The sequence below is a fragment of the Amphimedon queenslandica genome, unplaced genomic scaffold (assembly GCF_000090795.2).
Source record: "Amphimedon queenslandica unplaced genomic scaffold, v1.1 AMPQUscaffold_13520, whole genome shotgun sequence".
Classification (NCBI taxonomy): Eukaryota; Metazoa; Porifera; class Demospongiae; order Haplosclerida; family Niphatidae; genus Amphimedon; species Amphimedon queenslandica.
In genome coordinates this window covers 265,952-290,947 of record NW_003546244.1, presented here as the reverse complement: position 1 = coordinate 290,947, position 24,996 = coordinate 265,952, and the positions used below count along the sequence as shown (strand labels likewise).

Genomic DNA, 24,996 nt, shown 5'->3' with positions numbered 1-24,996 from the left:
TAGTGATCTCCCGGTCTTTAGTATTGCTTGGCCTCCTTTGAATTGGACTCTGTCTTTACTTTCCAGTCTTGCTTGACGTCTGATTGATGAGGATCGCCTCTCGGATAATTTCTGTAAGAAACCATGAAGTTTCCCGCACTGATGTGGTAGGGAACTGTGCCTCTTGAAGTCTTTAGAGATAATCTCAGCATCCCTGGGATTAGATGATGCTCTAACGATAGGTTCAGAAGATCTATGATTGCTTGGAGTGGACTCTGAACTAGGGCAAGATGATAGCAAAACCCGATACTTCGCCGACATTATTTCGCTGCGAAAATAATTGCGTGTAGTTAGATCTAGTACATCAGTGCTAGTGGTGGTGGTGGTGGGAGGTCTCCAGAGGGTGTGACGCTAGAATCATGGAAGTTCAAAGTGGTAAATGTTCTCTATTTTTGACTATTTTTTTGTTGACTCTGACCTGCATCTCTCTCTCTATAGGTCGTACACAACTCCGCGACGTGTTGGAAGACTTAGTATTGCAAAGGAAAGACAAGTAAGTCTTCAGCGAGGCAGCTCATGATTTTGTCTCTCTTGCAGTAAACAGGATGATCACTTGGATGTCGATGAAGATGTAGAAGAAGCTGCCAGAGACCTGTGAGTAATGATAATTATATATAGTGTATAATTATGTAATGGGTCAGGCAAGAATACCATCGGCAAAAATTGGCAAACTTTTAATAAAATATTTGAATATTGTCGGCTCAAAATTGAAGTGGTAATTTTTATGTTAACAGATTAGAATATTCTTCGCCACGAAAGAGAGCCTACAAGCAAAGAAGGAAAAGAAAAAGAGCTCAAAGAGATAGCCTATCGGATAGTATGTGTGTCAAACAATATGTTAATTATTTATATATATTTTTGTATAGCAGCATTTAGTGATGATGAAAAGGAGACAAGGTAAATATAATTCCACAATCACAATGCTTTTTTCATGTGATCTATTTTTAGCTCTAGTGAAGTTATTTCCATATATGGTCGCCATTTAAATTTATCCCGTTTGGGTAAGAAGCCGTCGTTATATTCTGTGTGCCGGGATTGGGTGCAGAATGATCCTTTAGGACAAGTTATGGGTGGAACTGCAAAGCAACTTCCTGTAAGCTTTATGGAAGTATGTACTATGATTGTATTATTCATCATTTAGGCACCTATCAGCAGGACTACTGAGAACAGGTTTTGTTACTTGCCTGCTCTATTTAGCTTCATGTCTTGATTTTTAGAGATCACTTTTTGAATAAGAAATTTAAATCGTATCAAGTCTCTAAGCCAGTTATTGATATATCTGTCATGGACGAGAATTTGGTGAGTCTTAGATATTTTAGTGAATAAAAGATGTGCTCATCAAGAATGCAATCCCAATGCAAAGTAGTTTGCATCTGATATTGGCAAAATCAATTTTAGAATATTTAAAAGTTCATTAATTCAACAAGAAACATGTACTGTTATAACCCATGGTTTTTTCCAAAAAATGGCTCCAAAATCACCCCAAATTTTAATTACATTTTCTGATACATATTGATGTTCTTATGCTGTGTAGAAAGTTTGAGGTGATTCCGACTTCAATTTTTCAAGTTACGACCATTTTAAGAAAATGCTAAAATTCTGAAAATTACCCAAGGCTATAGCCCATGGTTTTTTTCCAAAAAATGGCTCCAAAATCACCCCAATTTTTTATTGTATTTTCTGATACATATTGATGTCCTTATGCTGTGTAGAAAGTTTGAGGTGATTCCGACTTCAATTTTTCAAGTTACGGCCATTTTTAAAAAAATGCTAAAATTCTAAAAAAATACCCAAGGCTATAGTCCATGGTTTTTTTCCAAAAAATGGCTCCAAAATCACCCCAATTTTTTATTGTATTTTCTGATACATATTGATGTCCTTATGCTGTGTAGAAAGTTTGAGGTGATTCCGACTTCAATTTTTCAAGTTACGGCCATTTTTAAAAAAATGCTAAAATTCTAAAAAAATACCCAAGGCTATAGTCCATGGTTTTTTTCCAAAAAATGGCTCCAAGATCACCCCAAATTTTTATTACATTTTCTGATACATTTTGATGTCCTTATGCTGTGTAGAAAGTTTGAGGTAATTTCGACTTCAATTTTTCAAGTTACGGCCATTTTAAGAAAACGCTAAAATTCTGAAAAATACCCAAGGCTATAGTCCATGGTTTTTTTTCAAAAATTGGCCCCAAAATCACCCCAAATTTTTATTACATTTTCTCATACATATTGATATCCTTATGCTGTGCAGAAAGTTTGAGCTGTTTCCGACAAATAGTTTTCGAGTTATGAGCATTTAAAAAAAATGAGCCAATGATTTTCTCCAAAAAATGGCTCAGAATCACCCCAAATTTTGTTACATTTTCTGATACATATGTTCTTATGCTGTGTAGAAAGTTTGAGCATTTAGCCACCATGAACACTGTATGTTTACTTACAAATACTACAAATTATTTTTTCACAGAATACTGGACTTGTTAATGAGGAAATGCCATCGCTTAAAACAAGTTATCTGCAAAAATGGAAGCAATCATGCAAAAGGTATAGCTACCGTAAATACTCTATTTTTAAACTAGCATAATTATTATAATTTCAGATCCAAACGAGATTCGAAAAATTTACAGCAAAAACATGATAAAAAGACATAATTGCATGTGCAATAATAGCATATGTGAAGCAAAAACAGCATTAATTTTGTTTTAATTATAATTTATTGTTTCATTGGATATATGTAAGCGGTTGATTCTTGGGCTAAACCAACAATGTACATGTATTGGTCTCCTAAAAGAATTGGTGGCTGGCTTATCATAACACCAGGAGAACCTGTATAGGACTTGATGAGTGACCCATCCAAATGAGAGAGGGTTAGTATGCTTGTCTGGTTGATGGTGACATAGAACAATGTCCCATCGGGTCTTATGGATACTGGAATGTGTGGTGGAAGGCTCTCGCTCCCATATGAAGCAGATACCCATCGAAGCTCTCCACCAGATTTAACTGAAAAGATCTGATTACCACAGCTACAGATAAGATTAAAAAAATACATAGTAGAATGTTACTTAGTAATTGTTTTACCTGTAGTAGCCATTGCCTTCATTATCCACTGATGGAGTCATTACCTGTGTATCATTACCGCTGCAGTGTCCAGCTCCTGAATACAGAATTTTTCCATCTTTTGCATTCAATATTATGATATCCTTCCCATGAGAAACATCAGAGAAGAGCCCCGTGCAACCGTATATGACTCCATTAGTGGGTGAAATCACAAAGCTTCCATCATAGCTAAATCCCAGAGTCTGTTTCCATAGTAATTTTCCATTGGCAGTGTTTACAGCATACAAAACACCATCATTCACTCCAGGTACTACTGGTAAAAGCATCAGATCCAACTCATCAGATACTCTTGCGAATATTGGCGACATCAAAATCAAATTAGACCATGGCATTTGCTGTGTCCAAGCTATAGACCCAGTTTTAATATCTATTGCTGAGAAACCCTTAAGACCTATGACATAGATCAGGCCTTGTTTTTCTGACAGGACTAGCCAGTTAGTCGCTATCAGTTTAATATCGCCTTTGTACCACAAGACCTTGCCTGATGATGGGTCTAATGCTGATATGCGGGTTAGCTCTTGGCCTCCTTCATGATCACTGGTATCACCTGCAGCAATCACTACAACAGTCTGATGCTTCTCAGAGAACACAACATTACTAGTCTCCAGGTAGTACTCTGCATCTCTCTGCTGTACGTCGTACTCCCTTAAAACGGCTCCTTCTGAAGATATAGCAAGTAGTCGAGACTGAAGACCCAAGTAAATGTTACCATTGGTCATAGACACTGAAGGGCTGTGAGGTTTGCTGTTGTCTAAAGAAGCTCGCGGTCCGAGGTACCTCCATTCAGTATCAATGGTCCCTTTGAAAGGTATGTAACTGGTAGAGCTGCAATCACCATACTGTTGCGTCCAAGAAGCTTCAGTCACTGCTCCAAGCAAAGAGAGCAACAGCAGAGAAAGAAACATGCTGACAATCCATAAATGGGTGTGGCTCATTAACAACAATGCTAATTAACATAAACTTGCTCTAGCAAAATCAAATTACAAATAAAAATGACTAAATTTTTAATGAATAATGTCAACTTCTTTCATTCATCATAGTTTGTTTCTTGAATCACTGTGGGCAAACCGAGGAAGCAAAATGGAAGTACCACGATATAAGTCTCCAGTTGAGCGTAAGAGCCTCCATCCTTCTCTCCACGAAACAAAAGAAGGGACATACTTAGTAACTGCAAGTGAGGTACTATTGATAGCTGATATATTACTGATGAGGGAGAATGGATAAGTATAGGAACGAGTGACATAAGAAGCAATGGGTCCCTTCAAAATGACCAAGCTCCCTCCTATAACTCCTACAGATAATAGATGGACAATTTCTTCAATAGCAATGAAGACTCCTTGATACACCAGTGCAGACATCACGTGGTGCAAAAGAGCCGGAACAATCCCATTATAAAAACCGCGTAGGCCCTCACTACGATAAATCTCCTTTGCAGCTGCAAAGAAGCCATTGTATATAGTCTCTTCCCCGACGTGCTGAGCTATTGTCCTCAGTGTGATGACACGAAGAGGACGAACAGCAACCTCTATGACACAACCAGAGATTGACATCAAGAGGAATCCCTTTATACCACGAACAATGGTCGCACGAGTAGACTGGACGTTTTCAATTGTGTCCGGGGTGTCGTCGTTCCCGGGAACTTCAGAGAGAGGGAGAGAACTAACAACTGAATAGACCAACGGCTTCACAGCATCGCCAACCAATCCCAAAACTATTTCTTCCGCTAATGCTGGCCCCACTCCACGATACAATGCCCTCCACCCTCTCTCTTTAATGATATTACGAGCATAACCAAAGACGCCAGGATAGTAATAGAGGTGCTGACGGACAAGGAAGCTATAGTGCCTCGTGGGAGGATATGGCTCATAGCCAAACTGAATGAGGTTGGATATAAGACGAATTGGATGATGAATAGGTACACTAATCACTGCAGCAAGTGCATGATCCAGGAATGACTTCTTCTTGGCTGCTGGGTTATAACTGGAAATGAATAATTTTTTAAATAAGTAACTAATAGCTTGTGACTCACTCAAAAGGATTGCCCATGACTGAGTTGAATAGATCTACATTGATAGAATTTGTAAAATCCTCATCTCTATTGGTTTGTGAAGCAGAATTTCCAGTTGTACGGGCTTCTTCATTGGCAGCCATTTTTGGTGACACGTGTAAAATTAACAAAACCGGGGGTGGCACGTGGATGATGAAACCGGATGTGATTATGAAACCGGATGTGATGATGGAACCGGATGTGATTATGAAACCGGATGTGATTATGAAACCGGATGTGATTATGAAACCGGAAATCGATTATGAAACCGGAAGTGAATATAAAACAGGAAGTGACGAAATAGATTTTGGTTTTTCTGCATGCTATAAATTCATACAAAAAGCTACAATATGCCATACAGCTAAAGGAAAAGGCCCTCTCCTGCAATGATCAAAATACTACCAGTGTTATGTATTCTGCCACTTCTCACTGTAGCACAATTTTTCCCAGTCTCAGATGGAATTAATGATCTCTTTGCTGTTTTTACACAGTGTCCAATTACTCCTAGAAGCCCACCAGAAAAGTTAGCCACATTGAAACCTTTAACAAGCTATATATAGATAACTTAACCTCATTTATAGTCAGTATTTTTGCTATCGTACGCAAGCAAGGATGCTTTTTGGATTCACTGTCTGTGATCCGGTCTTTGTCAGACAAAGGAATCTAACAGTAGGAGTAAAATCAGAGAACTATACTGTTTACTTTTTGAACACTCCAGGCCGCAGAAGAGGAGCCAACTATGTAAACAGGTAGGTTTTGGATTTTGATGTGTTCTTTGCCATGATGTTTCTCTAGATTATTGTGTAGGTGGAATATTCGCTGTCCTGCAGGACAATTGATGTATTATGATGTCCCTGAGCATTCACTAGAGGCATCTGTTGTTAGCCCTTTCTTTAGTAATTCGCTTTGCTTGGATTTTTTACGAATGTCCAGAGACTTTGGCGAGGACGTATCGTGTGGTAATGACATACCTAGGAGTGACATAGAACCATCTCGTATACTGGTCGAGTTTCGTAGCAACAGAGTAATGAGGAGGCCAGGGTTCAGAATGAGAGTAGTTTGCTTTAATCCAAAGCTTCAGGATGCTCAAGGATGCACTGCAAGAGGAAGAAGGTCTAGTGAGCTGCATAAAATTAAAATGAAGCAGGTAGGTCTGACATTTTTTTGTAATCTTCATTGCTGTGTTTGATAGAAAGCTGCTAGGATATTGCGCTCTTTAGTCAACCAACCTCACAAGAAATTGCAAGTATCACCTGATAGGCTTATACAAAACGACATTCCTCGTGACGCTACTGTTGTGTATAGTAGAGAAACAATCTTTGTTTTCAGGAAAAAGTCTGTTCTCTTTGTGTACAGAAAAGTGAAGTCACTACACACCTATAATGAATTTGATGGTGTGACTAGCTTCTACAAAGCAGAAAAGAAAACAGAAATATTTCGCGGCTTTGGTTAGTATAATTATACTTAAAACAGAATCTTTTAATACTTGACATTATAGGAGTATTAACTGTAGTCGATGTATATGCATATTATACTATATTTGGAGTTGATCCTAGCGTAAGTCTTCAGTAAATCTTATGATTATAAATAAATGATTATTTTACAGCTTCGACCTCCAACTGGTGACAAGAATATCATATCAACCCTATTAGATGCTCATGAAGTGCTGACACCTGATGATGACTTTATTATTCCTAATTTAGCACCACAGAACATTGATAAAAGACAAGGTATGGCGTTACATTTCAGTGACATGTATGCAATTTACTGCTTTTTTTATTCTTTTAGCATCAGGTCAAACTGTCTCTCCTGGTGTAATTAGCATAGCACAAAGTAATAGCAATTCTTGTAATCCTGTCCTGAAAGCAGTGGCTCAGTCTTTGTTAAATAAAACTGGGAACAAATAATTTCAATTATAATCTTTTTTTTTAAATGATAAATGCAATATCTGAGATAACAATTATTATAATGGTTGTATGGTTATAATTACTTGTATTTATTAAAGTTGCTAAAATAATTATAGTTATATCAGTAATGTAATGGTCATGGGCAAGATTAATAATAATGTTAATGCTGTCACTACATACAGTATACACGCTCTTATTATGTGATGAACTATTGTCACATTTAACGAGTTGCTACAGCTCTCTTCTTTCCCGATGGAATGCTACGACTTTTGCCAGTTTGAGGTATTGCAGTCCCGGGAGGAGTTGGTAGCACTGTGGCTGTCTTGCGTGCCTCACGATTAGTGAGCTATAAGAATAATGACAAACAAATGATATATTCTTATGGACACAATCAGTGCTTACTCCTTTCATTGCCCTCTGTCTGAGCTCCTCTTGAGTAAGTGGGAGCCCTTCATCTTCATTACTATCAATGCTATACTCAGATCTACATACATGTACAGATATGGGTAATATCTTCCTATAGCATGAAATGACATTACGTTGTTGACGGTAATACTATTGAAGGTTGTTTGAGACCAGGTAGTGAACTTTTAGTCATCAACAATTGAGCTATGGCTTCTGGGTCATCAGATTCCTATGAGAAATTAAAATATGACTTGTACACAAAGTGAGAAAACTAAATTGAAGTGTGCATGGAACGATTGATGAGTCTAGCTCTACTATCTAACTCAGACTAAATAGGAAAGACAGGCTTTCATCTAAACTATGATACAACTTACTTTAACTTGTAAGAAAACTTGTAATTGGAGTAGCTCATTAGTTCTCTGCTCTATCAGTCCCAGGTACTGTAGCATTGTTGATTCAGTAACGCCGGCATGTCCGCCTAGCAACTCTGTAATAGTTGTATTGTCGCAGCCAATTTTTGAAAAGACAGACTCAATGCCTATAAAATGCAGGATATTAAAAACTAAGTTAATTAGAAGCAAAGCATACTGGATCTGAGTTGTCCCAATACACGACTAGACACTTCATATTGTGATTCAGAAACCTTGGTTTCGTTTTGTGTGACTTTTAATTCACCCTCTAAGCCCTGCAGTATGGTTTCTCGCTGTTGTTCTAAGGCAACTCCCTCCTTTTGGAATTTTGCCATCTCCTCCTTTAAACCAGTGATGGCCTCCTGCACCAGCTCTATGTTACCACTTAGCTCATTAACAAAGTTGAAAAGTGCGAAATTCTCATCTTCAACTGCAGAGGAATCAGTCACATATTAGCAGCAATCACAAATGCAGTCATACCTTCGATGAATCTACTAACAAGATGGTCAATGTCAACAATGCTAGTTGCTTCTTGAATACTCTGAAAAGCTTCTTCATATGACTACAAGAAAATATTTGATTAATGTACCATAGAAAGCAGCAAGAGCAGCTATCTAATAGTTGAGCACTTACTGTTACTGTTCTTTCTCGTTCTTCAATCTTTTCCGCAACTAAAATGTTACAATTAATATGCATTGAGATAAATGTCTATAGTTATACTTTTTCGTCTTCGAGTAGCTTCCATTTCTCTATGAGCATCAGTGCGCTCTTGATCTTTGCATGTCATAAAGTTGCGGAGTCTTTGATCGTGGTCAATAATTCTGACCAATTCCTATTTCATATATTCCACAACTATAATTGCAACAGGAAACCCTAATTGTAGACTCACCTTCAATTCTGTCTGATATTGAGCCAACTCCTTGTCTGCTTTGTCTTTAAGAGCCAGTAGCTTACCCTGGGCATCTTCCCTGAGAAACAAGCAAAAACATTCAATCACAGCAACAATTATTATTGTTACCTTGCTGAATATGCCACGGTTGATTTGTCAATAACTTCACCCATTTCTCTTTTAAAAACTGCCAGCTCCTATAAAATGAAAGCAACAATTAGCATTATCAATAAATAAATAAATAAGTAAAAGCACAACGAACCTTTTGAAGCTTCTTCTGCAATCCTTCAAAAACTTGTTTCTCTTGTCTTAGATGATCGATGAGTGTGCGGAGCCTGGCATTGGTTGATAATCCAGTGTTGAACCTCACCAAGGCCTACAATAGACATAACCAACCCATTGGCTGTGGAACACCCATACCTTGTCTAGTCTATTCTCCATGACACGGAGCTGTTTTTGGACAGCAATGTGCTGTAGCTGGCTCATCTGCGACCTGTCATGATCATATTAGGACTGACATCTATTCATGTGAAGACATGCAATTGCTTACCCTCCCATCAACTTCCGTTGCTTGGTAACTGCTTCTTCTATGGATTTTGTTTTAAGTTCTATGTCGTGGATCAGTTTCTGCTCCTCAGAAATTTGACGCGAATAAATAACTATTGAGTAGTTTATATGAAATTATGCAGCACATGGAGTGGCTATATTTGAATCTCACCATGTTTTTCAACAAGTTCCTTAAACTTTATTGAGATGTGCATATCCTATGATAATAATGTTAAAGGTTGCACAAGCATTAGTTAATATGACCATGCACTTTAAATTTAAAATCTAATTTAAATTAATTAACCAATTGTGGATTAGTAGTTGGCTATTTCAAATTACATTGGTGCATTGTATAACATGTACTCTGTCGCCCTTTTTAAAAATATGTCACCTTCAATTCGTTTTGATTACTGGACGCTAATTTTAAATTCTTTTTCAATTCTTCGTGCTCACGAGTCAAGGCCTGAATCATTGACCTGGAGATATAAGCTGTATTAAGGACAGGGAGCTCATTTCACACTCACGTTTGCTTTCTAAGGACATTATGTGCTTGATCAGAGTAGGCCTTCTTGTTTTCTTCACTCACTCTCAGTTTTCTCTGAAGCACAGCGAGATCCTCCCTCGCTACAACACAAGATACGGCCTGTTTATACTAACAACTTCCTTACCCATCGTGTCCAGTTCGGCTTCGCTTCCTCCAGAAGGAGGTCTCTGCTGTTGCTGCAATCTCAACATCTTCTCTCAGGTCACTCGCTGTTAGTTGTGTTACTAAGTAACAATAAAAGTCACGTGATCAATATAGCCCGCCTATAACACTATGAATAATAATTAATTAAAATTTTTATAATCAATAATTTTTCATTTTTCATTTTGGTTCAATAATAATTTAATTTGATACAGAGGTGATAGCACCAACAGCTCCAAGTGTTTGCTTCTCATAAGGGGAGAGGTGATGCAGTAGTGAAGGGAAGCATGGTTGATATGAGAGTTCAGTGAGATAGTGCACTAAATGAGACTGGAAAAAAACAGTAGCAATAAAAATCATTATAATGTGCATATGCATGATGCATGTTAAGAACATTCCTTACATGTAAGTCAATTTTTAAGAGTTCCTCATCTTTGAGATCAGGATCATCATCCTCTTCCTCCTCCTCTAGCCCAATGGTACCCACATCACCAAGCAAAACCTCAAGATCATTGATCATATCATCTCCACCTTCATCATCCTCTCCCTCCTCCCTCCCTCCCCCACCAGACCAAGGGTCCTCATCCTACAATAAGCACGAGCTGGTAGCATTCATTTTAAAACCAGCATACGTACATCTCCATTATCTTCTTCCTCTGAGCCTTCAATTTGAGACTGGAGTTCGCCAATAAGAACTTTGAGTAGCTTAGCAGGTAAAGGAACTCTTGTCCACGATTGACCGGCCGACACTTTCTTGCTACGAGTTACAATACCTATACACTCAATGCATAGTAACTATAAACTATAGGCAATCCCCTTAGGGCCTACCATCACTAGTCAAAGGTATCTCTTCCTCTACCACGGCAATACTGTTGAGTCTCTGGTCCCCAGTATTAATACAGTGAGAGAGCAGCTGACACAACGCAATGGTGCTAAGCCTCTGCTCATAGCTACCAAAGAAACACGACTACACATGTACATGTATAATAAGAAAGAAAAAGAAAAAATACTAAGTAGCATTTATATGTCCATCATACATACGTGTCTCGCGCACCACTCAGTGATGACATATTCTAGTGCTGGTCTACCAGAAGGGTCTGGGACTTGAGACAGGAAAGTTAGGAGCCCTTCCAGCTGCTGACTGGAGGCTAAGTGAGCAAACACAATCAACAAAGACTGCATCACACTCTCAGCCTGTGCCTATACTTGGACATTTTTAAAAATAATGCAAGAAAAACTATTAAATTTACTTGCTGCATTTTACTTAGCACAGATCGGAGGACTAGCTCAAGATAACTCCCTAATGCTGCACCAACCTAGCAAGATTCAAGGATTTATAAATCATTTTTAAAAATAACAAACATACTTTCTTGATAAAGACAATGATCAGTTTGTCAATGAATGCCGCAGAATATTCTGGTCTAGCAGGATCAAGTAAATGAATGACGACTTGAGCTGCATAATGTAATCCTGACTGCCCTGACTCATCAACCCTGTGCAGTGATACACACATTTTTAAAAAATAGTTAAATATTTCCATTAAAACAAAGCATAAATGCACAATAACATCTTTACCATGTGATAAGCTGATCTGAAGCAACTGATAAATATGCTCTAACACATTCTCCACCACTCTAATAATTATTGATAATTTCTATAAATGGTGGAGTGATTGCATTATTACTATCAGCACCTGGAGTATGGCAGAGTCTTCAGATACTAAAATCTTCCTTACAACAACCTTGAACAGTTCATCTAGGAAAGGAGGAGGGAGAGGTGGCACACACCCTCTAATGACCACCACCAGTATATCTAGCACAGCCTATGAACAAAGAGAGAGCCACAATCTGACAATCAGTTATTATTGATAATAATTGTACCGAAATCATTCCCAAAGGTACTTGGGACTCAGTGGCCGATAGAAGCTCAATGGCAACTGGTACAATCCTACTGTGAAGCAAAGCATGACAGCCAACATTAGCAGCTAAGCATGCAAAGAGCTCCTCCAAGCAAGAGCTAGTCATGGGGTCTATATTGAAGACAAATATTACCTATGCAATGTACACGTATGTGCGCATGTACCATGAGAGAATTTTAAGAATAACGACAGGCTTAGAGGAACTAGCTTTTCAGCATGAACAGCAGTGACCCTATCATCAAACTAGAGATACAAAAGTATTACTGATGCTTTCAGAGAGAGTGCATAAAGATGATGGGCAGACCTGGCAGACTTTCTGGAGTGAGTCCAATGCAATGAATAGATGGTCTTCATGAGACTCTGATGAAATGGTGCATATGTCATTAATGAAATAGGAGAGATAGGGAACAACAACAGAGTGTCTATCTGACTCCTTTAATAGCATACAATAACTATTGACATTAAAATACAAATAGAGTAATTCATTAATATTTCCATTAACATACGAGTAACAGGATTTTGCTGCCATTATTCTAACAATGCCGTTCTGTGATGGCTGAAGGCCGGACACAGTTGCTTGTAAGCATCTATAATGATGATAAAAAGGACTTGGATTTAGAGTGTAAATGACTTGTTTAAAGTTTCCGAGTTGAGCTGATCGCACATCTTTCCAGCAAGCCATAAGCATCTACCAGTGAGGAATGGTGAAACTAACAAACATAATAATAATAATAATGATGACTAAGTGAATTTAATTGAATACCAGATGACATTAAATTTGGTATGAGAACATTATCGACAAAAACTTCTCCGTTGAAACCCACTGACTGCTTTTTACCATCAATTATAATGGAGCCTACTATCCACAAGCATGCCTCACGAATCTAAACAACAAAAGAACAACAATAACAGATACTAGTACAATCTTGTGCATCTCTTCACCTTCCACCAATCCCCACTGGAGTCTTGAGTTAAATTCCTCTCAATGGTATTGTTAATGGCCTCACATACTGAACTTCTCAGGTTAGTATCCTCAGATAATTGCTGCATAATAATAGCATCATATCATAAGTATATAGATACTGTGTGCTCACCTGCAGAAGTTCAAAAGCGCCTAATCTAACAGAAAAAGCCAATTCGTTGTCATCATCTTCTAAATAACGTGACACGTCATTTTCCCAGAGTATTACCTGAGCATGAAAAACAACATATCAAGGACAAATGCCGTCAGAAGCACCTGCTCTGATGTAATCTGCATGAGTGATGTGAGGAGATCGACCAACTTGTGAATAATAGGAAGAAATAATTGTGGATGACGACCGCATTCCAATAGTATAGCAATGAATCGAAAAATGGCAAACAAGACTATATTAGTATTCAGCAATAAAATTACATGATGAAGGGAAAATGTCATATACATGTGAATCGTATTTGCTTACCAGAGTCAAAGTTAATAATTTCTCCATCACTATCATACACATCAATGGATCCGTCTGAACACTTGACAACATTTGTATTATAACTGTACACAAAACTGTTAAGAAACAATAAAATCATTATAATAATATCTGGGCAATATTAAGTATAGATTATGTACAAGGTTCTACAATGGTCACCATGCATGCAAATACATATACATGTACATGTATAATGGATACAGTTCCGAGCTGGAGATGAGGACATTCCATATAGGTGTGACAATGGTCATCTGGTGAGGTCTCAGCAGAGAAGGAAACCATTCCAATAGCTTGCTGAGTGATGTAATGATCTCTTTACGGAGGCCAGGATCACTGCTGAACTCATCATTACTATTGAGTAGTTGGACAAACTGTTCAATATATGATGGGAGGACCGGAAATAATAAACTCAGAGGAGCTTCCTAATTAAAGATTATAAAGTACTAATTATTAAAAATGCTACTAGTAATATAATAATTTTCAATTTGGTTCTTACTGGTAGGTGAGCAGACATTGCATAGATGAGTTGAGATAAAGTTCTAAATATACTAATGGCCCTGCTTCTGGTACGAATACTGTAAACCTTAATAAAAATAATAATAATTGAAAATTAATAAGATTAATAATACTTACTTGAGGAGATCCGATGACTCTCAGAAGTTGAGGCAATATAACGGGGCAGACGTGAGGTACCTGAGTATCCGTGATCTCTTGACAAAATTCGGTCAAAACCCTCATCGTCCCGTGAACTAAATCAGGGGACCCAGACCCCACGCCAACCATCAACTGGTCAAACAAGTTAGGCCAGTTTTCTGGCCAGTCGTGCTGAGCAATCGCAGAGACAGCATAAGCCTATGGAAAATGTAGCATAATTGCAATACAACCCGTTGCATGGACGTACCACAGTTGCACGTATTTTACTTAAAGGATCAGCCAATCCTCTTAATAGCAGCTCTCTAATGACAGACTTGGCATCTTCGCTAGGAGGAACACTGTACTCTCCACTCTCCTCAGACCAGTGACTCTTGACGTACTGCTTTAAAATAACTGAAGCAAGCTGAAATAATAATAATAGTGATATATAATAATAATAATAATAATAATAATAATAATATTCATACAGTGACCCATTGCATGTGTTTTAATGCAAAAAATTGAAATATATTTTTAATGTTCCTCACTTGTCTACAGGCAATGGGGCCGTCAGTCATCAAGGTGATCTCTACGAGGACTAGCCCAAAACCTAAATGATGAGGGGAGGAGTCTTGTTTTAATGTCACTCAACCTCAAGCCAAAACCTTCAGTCACTTCCAATGCTCTCAGCTCCTCTTCTGCATTCTTCCTCTCCTGCTGGTCCCCGCTGAGTATCGTAGAGAACGAAGATAGGACGACACTACGGAGTGCTTCTTTCTCTTGAGAGGTGTGACCCGCCATATTTTTTACTAAGCTCCACCTATTACCCCGCCCATAAGAACCAAATCACGCCCACGTAAATATTAAATTATAATAATTAATTTTTTCTTGGAGAGTAATGAAAAAAAGAATTATGTTCTAAACGTAAATTCCCACCCATAAGAGCAAAAACAGAGTGCCAAACCCAGTGAAAACGGCTGCCCACAACGAGACCAAGAGTTCCTTCATTATGCGACGAGAAAACTTGGTGGACGTTACCTCATATCTGCCATGATAAAGCACGTTAAGAAAAATAGATACACATAACTATTGATGAAATTGTAATGCAATAAATAAATAATACAATTATAATACATGGTTATATGCATTTATTATTACTGAGGGAGGATACACAAAGAACCAAGCCATGAAAAAGAGACCAATCCCTAACAATATCACAGCCAAGTGAGGATAGACAGCTGGATTAACAGGACTCACATATCTTGCATAATTGTCTAAATCCTGCAAAATTATACTATTATTATTTTGTTACACTTATAGTAATAATAATTATTAACATTATTATTAATAGCATCAAATTTTAGCTTATTTACCATAATTATCCAAAAACTAAGCAAGGTTTAGGAGAGACTTTGAGGATAATTTCAAGACAATTGGACCACACTGCAGCAAAAGGAGGGAGGTGGAAGGTGGGCGTGGCTAAACCAACGATTGTTATTGTGGGCGTGGTTGCGCATGCTCAGTAGCGAAACCTATAATCATAGGAAGGAGTAAAGATGGTAAGTTTGTTCTCTTTCTGATACAGCTACTCACAGTCCTTTATTTTAGTCTGCTACGTTAAAGCCGTACCTTAATGCCGTCAGGAGTACTCTGACTGCTGCCCTGTGCATTGAGAACTTTGAATCCCAAGTTGTAGAAAGACACAACAAGCCTGAAGTTGAAGTCAAGTGAGGCTGTGGTCTGGTTTTTTGGCAGTGTTGACTCCTTTACATTTGTAGAAGTAGCAAAGAGCTGCTACTGACTCCTGTTGTTGTTAGTAGAAATGAGAAAGAGAAGGTTTTGATTGAGGGTTCAGTCAATTCGATAAGAGTCTCCATTGCCATCAAACAGGTAACATTAACCTAATACTAGTTGTTATAAAGTACTTTTGGGACACTTTATTGCTGTTATTAACTGTAATGGGATTGTACTAAGCATGACATTGGATATACATGTCAGTAAGAAATAATCTCCCTTTCATATTATTCTCCTCTCTCTTATCTTTCTTTCCCTCTTTCTCTCTCTCTTCAAGGCTGATGAGATTGAGAAGATTCTCTGCAAGAAGTTCATGCGATTCATGATGATGAGGGCTGAGCATTTCTTTGTCCTGAGGAGAAAACCAATTGAAGTACTTGTCACATTGTGGCTACAACTCACTCATATTCCCTCTCTCTCTCCTCTCTCCTCAGGGTTATGACATTAGTTTCTTAATAACTAACTTCCATACCGAACAAATGTACAAACACAAACTAGTGGATTTTGTTATACAGGTTTGTTTATTTTACACCCTTATATGGTAATTTACAGTGATTGTGTGTGTGTGTGTGTGTGTGTGTGTGTGTGTGTGTACATGTATAGTTTATGGAAGAGATTGACAAAGAAATCAGTGAAATGAAAATCTCGCTAAATGCACGTGCCCGTATTGTTGCAGAAGAATTTCTCAAAAATGTGAGTTTTTTGCTGCTTTCTCTTGTGCTTACCTGTTTCTACTGTAGTTCTAAACCAAGTTTTAGCTGCTTACAGATGTGTGTCGTGTCAGTCGACATTTGTATGTTATTTAGAAACTGTTCTTAGATTGGATTAGTTTGTGTCTATTATTATTATTATTATTTTATTCTTGATTAATTAAAAACAAAATGGCGGCCAGCATTTTGGCCGTATACATCCATTACTCGTTCAATTAGATACAAAGTAATATTGTATCACCACGTGTCGTGTTTGAAAAGAATGGCCAGGTTTTGGATTGTGGTGGGTCTCGTCTTGTTGTCTTCACTGAGTGTTCTGTATGCCGAGGAACCTGATGAGAAGATACTGATCACTAGGGCCTCTCGTGAACTCGATCTCACTTCTCAAGTCGTAAAACAAGGGGTTTCGTTGACCATTTTAAATGAAGGCGACCTCCCGGCCAATTCATTTCTTTACACAGTTGACAATGTCATGAGTGACAAACTAGCCTATATTGAAGCAAAAGTGAGTCTTTTTAATAAGACGAATAATTTTTTATTATCATTGTGCATAGGGGAAAACAAAGGAATCTTTATCCCTTGAAAAGACGACTGTTGGCTCTCATCCCGGCGTCATGACATATCGAATTGATTTTGCGTCTCCACTCACACCTAAAGAAACCACGAATGTCGTTGTCAATACTGTTTTCTCTCGTGTCATTGCTGCCTTCCCTAAAGAGATCACCCAGTTCGAAAAACAGTTTGTCCAGTTTGTTGGCAATGCATATGTGTTCTTACCGTATCGCTCAAAGACCCAAAATACAGAAATTAAATTGTCTTCCTCTAATATCGAGTCCTACACACGCGTTAGTCCAGTCACGAGTGACGGAGCTAAAATTAGCTATGGGCCCTACACTGATTTGGCCCCCTTTAGCAATGCCCGCATGACCCTTCATTACGAGAATAACAATCCTTTCCTAACGATAAAGTCCTTTGAACGAGTTATACAGGTATCTCATTGGGGAGTCATTCAAGTTGAAGAACACATTCGTGTCCATCACAGTGGTATGTTTTAAATGTTCCCAATACATTAGTGATATATCTTATGCCTTTTTATTTCATAGGGGCTTTGCTAAAGGGTTCTTTTTCTCGCTTTGATTATCAGCGTAATCCTAACAGTGGTCATAGCGCTGTCAAGAGTTATACCACATTGTTGCCTGCTGCTGCCCAGGATGTGTATTATCGGGATGAGATTGGTAATATCTCAACATCGCACCTTAGGAACTCTGAAGATTATACTGAGCTAATCATAAGACCAAGGTAGATGCTTGTCCTTGTATTGCGTATGCTTCCATTGTATAGTTGCTACTTGCATTGCTTTTCATAGGATTTTGCCACAGTGCTCATGCATGTTCTTGTCAGTTGCTCAAATATTATGCCAAAGACCCTGTACTATGATAAAGGGTATTTCCACAAAAATCACAAGGAGAGAATTTTCTCTTTTTAATAATTAAAAAAATACATTATACATGTTCTTATGTTGTGTACATAGTTTGAGCTGATTCCGATCAAGATTGGATTTTTTACAAATTTTCAAAGTTGCTCCTAATACCATGTGCTTGTCAGCTCACTTAGCATGCTTTGTGGTAAACCCACGCTACTTGACAGCACTCGGCATTTTCAGTTTAGTGATCTCTCCTTGCATGGCATACAGTGCTTATTAAATTATGATAATAGCTGATGTTATACATATTGACACATACTGTAGCATAATGAAAGTTTTTATTTGCTAATTTATATACACGTATCATGTCATTTTGCTCATGATTATTTATTTATTTTTTATTATTTTGGCTACTGAGCTTTGTAGTCGCTACATTGAAACAATGATAAACTGATTAGGTTAGCAAAAGCAAAATAAAATAATTTCCTTATTTAGCTTTCATACTTTAATGATAGATTTAATCAGTACCATTGTTTTGATGTAGCGGCTACATAAATGATAGATAAGGGAGTTGTAATACTCTGTCATTATCGTCAGCAAGGAACTGCCTTAGGCCAATTTTTTATTACATTGCCTTTTTAGCAAGTGTGCATCATAATTGATGTCATGGTTTAGTGTGACCTCACCTAAACTCTCTCAATGTGTGGGTCATGTCCAATCACTAAAATTGTTTTTTATTAATACCCAAACTGTAATAATTGACCCCTTGAGGCATACCCTAAGTCTGTAGTTTGCTCCATTTCCTCATTGGCATATGTCATATGATTGTCAAGCCCTTTTGCGTCATCATGATATACAAACTTGAATAGTTTCTGTTCCTCGTGTTTTGTTATTTTAATGATATAATTTGCATATCATATACTTAAATTATTCTAAAAAGTTCATCATGATTCATTTCATGAGTCACTTTCTCATATCATTGTATAGGTTTCCATTGTTTGGTGGTTGGCAGACATACTACTACATTGGCTATAATGTCCCCACTTATGAGTATTTGTATCACCAGGCTAGCCATTTTGTCCTGGACATGAGATTTGTAGATCACGTCTATGATGATCAGGTCATAGATGAAGCCACTGTCAAAATTATCCTTCCTGAAGGCTCCAAGTATAATAATAATGATAATAATAATTATTATTATTGCTATTATTATTAGGAATATTAATTTCCTACCACCTTACCCTGTGCATGATCAAGCTACCTCTGTTCATAGCACCTATCTTGATACTGTTGGTCGTCCTGTCATTATTGCTAAAGCATATAATCTGGTAGAACAGCATATTTTGAATTTTCAAGCAAGTCCCCCTTTTAGCTGTTATGACTAATGTTAGTCTGTTTTATAGCTGGAGTATGACTTTGAGTCTTACCTGTTGCTTCAGGAACCGTTTTTACTCATTGGCGCACTGTTCTTATTCTTTTTATTTATTATTTTCCTTGTCCGTCTTGATTTCTCAATCACTAAGGTTAGCTAATCCAGGCTAGTGAGGCCGTAGTTTATATGGCATTGGTAGGATCCAGAAGTCGTGGCTCGGCAACAGGCAGCTGTTTTAAAAGAGAACATTGTCAATTTTGTTGACAGTCGTTTTAGGTTAGTGGATCAGTTTCTTGGTGCTGTTGAGTCATTCAAGAAGAGTAAAGTAAATTCTCTACAGCTAGTATTTTAATCACTATTTAATCATACTAGAATCACCGTGCTTTTAATTCAACTTGCAGTGATACATTGGAGCGTTTTGCTGCCTATGGTAAGAACATTGAGGCTCAACAAGATCAGTTGAGAAAGATTGATAATGAAGCCAGTACTAAAGTAAGCTTTTAAGTAATGTAATCAACTATAAGTATGTTACTAATTTATAATTTATTTGTTACATGATATAGGTAACAACCATTGTAAAGAAAATGACTGAAATTTCGGACATATTGAGTCAACTGCGTTCCCAAGCTGATGCTGTAAGCTATATTTGATGAGTGGAGGATACTTTTATAATTCTCTTTATTGTATAGGCTGTATCTGGGCGCACTAGTCAACAAGCTTATGCTAAAGAAGAGGATGCTAGCAAGAAGAAGTTAAAGCAATCCAGGAGCGAAGTGGAGTCTTTGGTCCAGACTCTGTGAACTTTTGTTGCATTTTTCAATTGATAGGCATTGCTCCTTTGATTCCTAGTTCTTTTCTTATAATAAAATACACATAAGCTAAAGAAACTTCCTAACTGAAAGTTAATCATCTGATGTGCACGTTATATAAAGCATCACCTTGCATATTCGTACACAATAATAAAGTTGAATGGAGGTATCTTTGCTTCATCTTGCTGGCTGCTTGACATTTGTACAGGCAGAGAAAGTTGCTGTTCAACTGAAAGTTGATCAAAGGCACATCTCAATGTTTCGTCATGTTTACATGGAAGACTCAGAAATGTTTGCTTACAAGCTGTTGCAAAAGTGGTGGGAGGCCTGTGAATTGGAATCTGAATTTGAGGCTAGAATGGAATTGAGTAGTGCACTGAAACTCTGTGATCTTGGAGGACTTGCTAGGACTGTGTTTGGAGAAGAGCAAGATGGTGAAATAGGTATATATATATACTGCTAGCTAGAACAATATATTAACACTGTTATCTTTTAATTAGAACTAACAAAGAGTCACTTGATGTCTGTAATGAAGGATTACAATCATGCTCAAGTAGAACATGTTGCCATTGCCTTGGGAGTCAGGCAGAATGTCATCGACTCTTTGTATAAAATGTATCACGATGACTCGCAATTATTTGGTTATCACATTCTTCTTCACTGGAAGAATAGCAATGAGTTAGATGCAAGTAAACAGCAGGAACAGCTTCAGTTAGTTTTGGCATCTACTACTACTACTACATCAACATCCTTTCACTGTGAGTTTAGTTGTAGATTAGAATCTAAGAATTTCCTTATTTAGGTGATGATGATGATGACATTGAAAGGGACAATTCACACAGTAGTACCACAGGAACATCTACAAGAAAAGGTAAATATTAGATTCCATCATCTTGATCATGATTATTGCAACTATATACCCCCCCCCCCCGGTATTTGCTTAGGTTGCTGTAAACTTTCAAGTACATGTCGTTGGGTGCTGTTCCTTGTAATATTGATTGGATTATTCATTATCTCTCTCACTACAATCCCAATACTACTAACAAATCCATCATTCAAAGACTATTCTGTACTTGGTCAACCTGGCACTACTGTACTCTTCAGTGTTAGCGATTTCATTACTGGATTTAATCTCAAGATTGATACAGAGCATGATGCATGGTGTACTGGTAAAGCTACAGCATTGGATTGCTCAGAGTTTAAGCCAACATACACATGGTACAATGTCACTCGTTATACTTATATTTACATGGTCAAAGGCTCCATATTTCAGTTTAAATTATCCTCATTAAGATCATCATTGTCTACAAGTGATTCGTGTTTTCTTTGGGTATTTTCTGATTACGGTACATACTCTACAGCTGTCTATGGTGGCTTCCAGGGATTTAATTGCAATGATCCTGGCGATGGAAACTGGTGTTATGACATAAGCAATGAGTCAAATCAAGACTATGTTAACTACACTATTACACGGACAGATTTCTACAATATTGCTTGCTCTCCAAGGGACTCATGCTGTGCAATGGATATGCTCATATATCAAGGATCATACAGTTTTGACAGCTTAAATAATGTGCCTCATTCTTCTAAGGACCTTAGCACTGCAGATTCTGCTCACATTACTCTCAGAAGTCAATTTGACTACACTTATGAGCAAAAATGTATACTAGTGTCTGTTACTAATGACATTGAAGGTACTTGCTCGTTAGAAAATAGTGTTAAGTTGCTCATAAGTGATCAGAAGCGACAGAAAGGGCTTTTATTATTTCCTGGTTTACTGATATTCAGCCTCTTCATTTTTAATTTGGTGTATTCATTTTGTTTCTGCTACAAAATCTGTAGAACTAAATTCAATTCATACACAAACCGGAACTATCAGCTAGTTACAATAACTTCATCAGAAGTATAATAACTATACTATTATATAGGAAGAGTATCTATACTATTTATAGGAAGAGTATCATTTTGATGTAATTTTGCGTGCATATGTGACATTGCAGAGGCGTTTCGAAAGAGTGGGTGCATAAGTACAGCTAAACATAATTAGCATGTTTTATATTATTTTGTTGACAGCTTGGTTCAGTTATTGGGTGCATTTTTGCCATTACACTTTCCTAATGACCTTAAAAAGCAGTTATAGTAAATAATTGAATTGTGTACTCAACCATATTACTATAATATTTAAATTAAAAGACATAACACACTATGAAAGCAAAGTTCTAGACTAGTGAGATTGCTAATAAAGATTTACATAGCACATTCTTCTGTAGTCCTGCTAGTGGAGTATACCAAAGCATCATATTTGACTTTAATATAGGTCCTGCAGTACGTATGCATTCAGAATTAATTTTAACACTTGCTGTAAATACTTACTTTCCAGGGTCCAACATATCTCTAATAACAATTGATGCTGCAAGAGCTGCTTCTTCTGCTCTTCGTTGATCAGGATGTCTTATATCAATGGAAACAGCATTTACACTTGAAGTTTCAGAAGATACAGCTGCTTGCTGTGCACATGTATGTGCTCCTATCTCTTCTGTCATTGAGTGCCCTGAAAGCACAACTGCCATTGGAACATTAACTGCAGGACTCAATAAACTCTAACAAAGTCACAATTAATTTTCAAAAAAGCAGAGATATATATAATTATTACACAAAATAAACTCACATTATGTATATTGTTCACCATGCCCTCCCAAAACGTATCTTCTCGTATTTCCTCTGAAATTCCATCTCTGACAACTATCCACATAATCGGATCTTCTTGGTGCAATGAAGAGTTTATGATTGATGAAGAGGATCCGCCGAAGTAGCTGAACCCTGAGCCCATCTCACACTCTGGAATTGGAAAGAAATATTTTAGAGGTGTGGCTCAAAGCAATGTCGGTCTTGAAAATACAAATTTATTCACCTCAAAAGAGAGACGATGCATTTTGGCAGAAACTTTATGGAGCAGTTAAAAAGGTAAAAGTTTTATCTCCACTACACTTTAAGAAATTTTGTAGGAACTTGAAGTTTTAAAGTTTGATGCTAAGTTGACTGGTGTTTCTGCTTCATCCTACAGCAAAGGGCACAGATGTGACTATGCCTTCATTGACCCTACTCAATTTTTGGTCAATTCTGTAACAATAAGAGTCATGGATACTAAAAGTGCAAGAAGTGAAGAAGCAGCACATTGTGCAGAAAATGCAATTGCATCCGTCTTTGATGACGAAACTAAAAATGAATGTTGTGCGTAAGTCAGAAATATTATCAATAAATATATCTAAGCTCTTTAAATTATACAGAACTGAATATATCACATTATATCCAAGACAACCAACTGTCCCAAAGTTATAGTTTTATTTATTATGATTAATCAATTTTAATATAAACTAACCGTTCTGCGCATGCGCAATATTTGCCTAGCCGGTTGCATCATAATTACGTCACCTACATTGTTAATCACGTGATTAGGTGCCTAATCACGTGAGCAATACCAGTTTGGGGGTTCAGTTTGCTGCTCTACGGACACGTACCGGAAGTTGCTTGGTGAAATTTTTCATGACTCCACAGCCTGGCCAGCAAATTATCAACGCCTAGTGGAAAGTGAGTGCCCCTCGGTCAGTGTTTGTGCCCTTTGTCTGACTACCAGTACATGTGGCTATTTATAGACCGGGAAATACAGCTTTCTGAGCCATTCACTGTGAGCGCATCGCCTAGGCGTATATAAGGAGCATATTACGGCACCCTAGTGGTGCCTTAGAGCTCCTTTATGAGGAAAATAGAGCCTCTAATATCATTTCCCTGTATTGCTAGGTTGTGTCAATGCACCACTAATGTCCTTTTGTCTTCTCGCCCATTATTTGTCCAGCCGGTATGGCTGTATTTCTTGCCCGTTTACACCACGGGCAAGGAGTAAAAAATGGTGTCTGGTGCATTATTGTAATTGTTATAATTGCAGAGGAGGTCAGACAAAAACACATTTAACACAAGTTATAATAAATTGGTACTCTTTTTTTCATATCATGATCTTGCCAACTTATATTCAGTCATGTTTTTTAATTGCACCTTTTTGCCTTGTTATGCTAAACAATTGTTAAACTGTCACGAAAGAGAGAGAGGAGTATTTTGGTTGATAAAATGATGCAAAATGTGAGAGTAATTGAAAGAAACAGATAGTGATAGTGGCCCTTATCAATGCCAATTTGCCAAATAAGGGCAAAATGAATTTTATGTGGTAGCCAGGTGTACACATCGTACATATAGACCACACAATGTCAACAATGCTATGTTTATGTCTCCCATAGGGCAATGAATGGCTGCACCAAATAATCTCTCCCTTCATTCATCTTTCTCTTCCTCTCAACAACAACACTCATTGCAAACACCAGACACAAGCGCTCTCTTTTCCTCTTCTCCTCTTCCCTCTCGCGATACTACCATCAGGTAATATATATTATGCTTGTAAGCACTACACAAAACACTCAATCCTCATTTTAGTAATCATTTCAATGAAGATGTGTCTTCATTGAATAGCCTGGAGGACCTTTTATCCTTTTCCGGTATTACATCTGCTGGCAGTAGTAATGGTAAGTGTCAGAAGTTAGTGTAAAATCATGTTAATGTGTAATGTACACATGCATTATATTATAGGACCTGTGAAAAGACACTTTGATGATGATGTTGAGTTTCCGGATTCAAAGCGTTTAAAACGTGAAGCACAAACATCGTCCACAACAAGTGTAATTCCAAGTATACTGCCCACATCTAAATTCCACCAACCAATCAGCTCTCCTGTTAATGGTGGCTTAGTTTTACCGTTAGTGAAGCCATTTAGTACGCCAGCTTCATCGATTA

At 37.6% G+C, this 24,996-nt stretch overlaps 12 protein-coding genes across 13 annotated transcripts in view; 6 read left to right on the top strand and 6 right to left on the bottom strand.

Annotated features, from left to right (window-relative positions):
- The first annotated feature begins 332 nt into the window (after positions 1-332).
- LOC105312354 (protein lin-37 homolog) lies at positions 333-2,798 on the top strand. Of its 2 annotated transcripts, none has more exons than XM_019995141.1 (10): positions 333-414; positions 478-532; positions 577-633; positions 774-856; positions 909-936; positions 988-1,132; positions 1,181-1,209; positions 1,257-1,338; positions 2,503-2,579; positions 2,635-2,798. In XM_019995141.1, the coding sequence occupies exons 1-10, from the start codon at positions 399-401 to the stop codon at positions 2,684-2,686; spliced, it is 624 nt and encodes a 207-aa protein (XP_019850700.1). In that variant the 5' UTR covers positions 333-398; the 3' UTR covers positions 2,687-2,798. The 2 variants fall into 2 exon arrangements, with proteins under 2 accessions (XP_019850700.1, XP_011403240.1); XM_011404938.2 differs by having other exon boundaries at positions 906-936.
- LOC109581217 (uncharacterized) lies at positions 2,731-4,087 on the bottom strand. Its single transcript, XM_019995119.1, has 2 exons — positions 3,114-4,087; positions 2,731-3,058 (listed from the first exon to the last, which is right to left on the bottom strand). The coding sequence occupies exons 1-2, from the start codon at positions 4,085-4,087 to the stop codon at positions 2,749-2,751; spliced, it is 1,284 nt and encodes a 427-aa protein (XP_019850678.1). The 3' UTR covers positions 2,731-2,748.
- A 15-nt stretch (positions 4,088-4,102) lies between these two features.
- On the bottom strand, positions 4,103-5,336 carry LOC100636983 (mitochondrial carrier homolog 2-like). Its single transcript, XM_003382576.3, has 2 exons — positions 5,182-5,336; positions 4,103-5,132 (listed from the first exon to the last, which is right to left on the bottom strand). The coding sequence occupies exons 1-2, from the start codon at positions 5,301-5,303 to the stop codon at positions 4,187-4,189; spliced, it is 1,068 nt and encodes a 355-aa protein (XP_003382624.1). The 5' UTR covers positions 5,304-5,336; the 3' UTR covers positions 4,103-4,186.
- Positions 5,337-5,520: 184 nt separating this feature from the next.
- Positions 5,521-7,216, top strand: LOC109581220 (uncharacterized). The gene is made up of 7 exons (XM_019995124.1): positions 5,521-5,722; positions 5,781-5,948; positions 5,995-6,346; positions 6,392-6,647; positions 6,698-6,756; positions 6,806-6,929; positions 6,988-7,216. The coding sequence occupies exons 1-7, from the start codon at positions 5,586-5,588 to the stop codon at positions 7,104-7,106; spliced, it is 1,215 nt and encodes a 404-aa protein (XP_019850683.1). The 5' UTR covers positions 5,521-5,585; the 3' UTR covers positions 7,107-7,216.
- Positions 7,130-10,128, bottom strand: LOC100634630 (outer dynein arm protein 1-like). Its single transcript, XM_003382642.3, has 17 exons — positions 10,025-10,128; positions 9,881-9,980; positions 9,748-9,832; positions 9,529-9,574; positions 9,361-9,469; positions 9,231-9,303; positions 9,073-9,186; positions 8,940-9,007; positions 8,811-8,889; positions 8,642-8,753; positions 8,555-8,592; positions 8,402-8,483; positions 8,100-8,351; positions 7,886-8,049; positions 7,646-7,740; positions 7,509-7,590; positions 7,130-7,452 (listed from the first exon to the last, which is right to left on the bottom strand). Exons 1-17 carry the CDS (start codon positions 10,089-10,091, stop codon positions 7,327-7,329), a joined length of 1,692 nt encoding a protein of 563 aa, XP_003382690.1. The 5' UTR covers positions 10,092-10,128; the 3' UTR covers positions 7,130-7,326.
- A 71-nt stretch (positions 10,129-10,199) lies between these two features.
- Positions 10,200-14,876, bottom strand: LOC100634505 (importin-9-like). Its single transcript, XM_019995057.1, has 25 exons — positions 14,715-14,876; positions 14,598-14,659; positions 14,318-14,473; positions 14,050-14,268; positions 13,913-13,999; positions 13,618-13,838; positions 13,399-13,481; positions 13,197-13,324; positions 13,054-13,149; positions 12,902-13,003; positions 12,723-12,843; positions 12,591-12,669; positions 12,466-12,546; positions 12,264-12,411; positions 12,124-12,202; positions 11,922-12,070; positions 11,735-11,863; positions 11,617-11,675; positions 11,408-11,534; positions 11,292-11,357; positions 11,083-11,241; positions 10,870-11,008; positions 10,678-10,814; positions 10,445-10,627; positions 10,200-10,371 (listed from the first exon to the last, which is right to left on the bottom strand). Exons 1-25 carry the CDS (start codon positions 14,848-14,850, stop codon positions 10,243-10,245), a joined length of 3,075 nt encoding a protein of 1,024 aa, XP_019850616.1. The 5' UTR covers positions 14,851-14,876; the 3' UTR covers positions 10,200-10,242.
- Positions 14,877-14,912: 36 nt separating this feature from the next.
- Positions 14,913-15,516, bottom strand: LOC109581204 (transmembrane protein 258-like). The gene is made up of 3 exons (XM_019995091.1): positions 15,423-15,516; positions 15,221-15,330; positions 14,913-15,094 (listed from the first exon to the last, which is right to left on the bottom strand). The coding sequence occupies exons 1-3, from the start codon at positions 15,423-15,425 to the stop codon at positions 14,968-14,970; spliced, it is 240 nt and encodes a 79-aa protein (XP_019850650.1). The 5' UTR covers positions 15,426-15,516; the 3' UTR covers positions 14,913-14,967.
- A 47-nt stretch (positions 15,517-15,563) lies between these two features.
- Positions 15,564-16,756, top strand: LOC100636857 (actin-related protein 2/3 complex subunit 4). The gene is made up of 7 exons (XM_003382575.3): positions 15,564-15,608; positions 15,658-15,776; positions 15,828-15,939; positions 16,121-16,216; positions 16,278-16,358; positions 16,447-16,536; positions 16,584-16,756. Exons 1-7 carry the CDS (start codon positions 15,606-15,608, stop codon positions 16,587-16,589), a joined length of 507 nt encoding a protein of 168 aa, XP_003382623.1. The 5' UTR covers positions 15,564-15,605; the 3' UTR covers positions 16,590-16,756.
- Positions 16,757-16,787: 31 nt separating this feature from the next.
- LOC100634256 (dolichyl-diphosphooligosaccharide--protein glycosyltransferase subunit 1-like) lies at positions 16,788-20,249 on the top strand. Its single transcript, XM_003382639.3, has 10 exons — positions 16,788-17,058; positions 17,108-17,597; positions 17,657-17,852; positions 18,964-19,143; positions 19,193-19,331; positions 19,380-19,499; positions 19,548-19,673; positions 19,721-19,840; positions 19,912-19,983; positions 20,038-20,249. The coding sequence occupies exons 1-10, from the start codon at positions 16,816-16,818 to the stop codon at positions 20,146-20,148; spliced, it is 1,797 nt and encodes a 598-aa protein (XP_003382687.1). The 5' UTR covers positions 16,788-16,815; the 3' UTR covers positions 20,149-20,249.
- Positions 20,250-20,298: 49 nt separating this feature from the next.
- LOC109581191 (uncharacterized) lies at positions 20,299-22,142 on the top strand. The gene is made up of 4 exons (XM_019995066.1): positions 20,299-20,600; positions 20,658-20,915; positions 20,960-21,028; positions 21,102-22,142. Exons 1-4 carry the CDS (start codon positions 20,318-20,320, stop codon positions 22,064-22,066), a joined length of 1,575 nt encoding a protein of 524 aa, XP_019850625.1. The 5' UTR covers positions 20,299-20,317; the 3' UTR covers positions 22,067-22,142.
- Positions 22,143-22,304: 162 nt separating this feature from the next.
- On the bottom strand, positions 22,305-23,119 carry LOC109581201 (uncharacterized). The gene is made up of 3 exons (XM_019995083.1): positions 22,826-23,119; positions 22,531-22,757; positions 22,305-22,477 (listed from the first exon to the last, which is right to left on the bottom strand). The coding sequence occupies exons 1-3, from the start codon at positions 22,985-22,987 to the stop codon at positions 22,405-22,407; spliced, it is 462 nt and encodes a 153-aa protein (XP_019850642.1). The 5' UTR covers positions 22,988-23,119; the 3' UTR covers positions 22,305-22,404.
- The window catches only part of LOC100634130 (uncharacterized protein PB18E9.04c-like), a 4,780-nt gene continuing 2,821 nt past the window's right edge, over positions 23,038-24,996 (top strand). The window contains exons 1-5 of the mRNA XM_019994594.1: positions 23,038-23,121; positions 23,163-23,392; positions 23,445-23,489; positions 24,640-24,728; positions 24,793-24,958. Coding sequence (XP_019850153.1) covers positions 23,038-23,121; positions 23,163-23,392; positions 23,445-23,489; positions 24,640-24,728; positions 24,793-24,958 — 614 coding nt within the window. The remainder of the gene's footprint in view (positions 23,122-23,162; positions 23,393-23,444; positions 23,490-24,639; positions 24,729-24,792; positions 24,959-24,996) is intronic.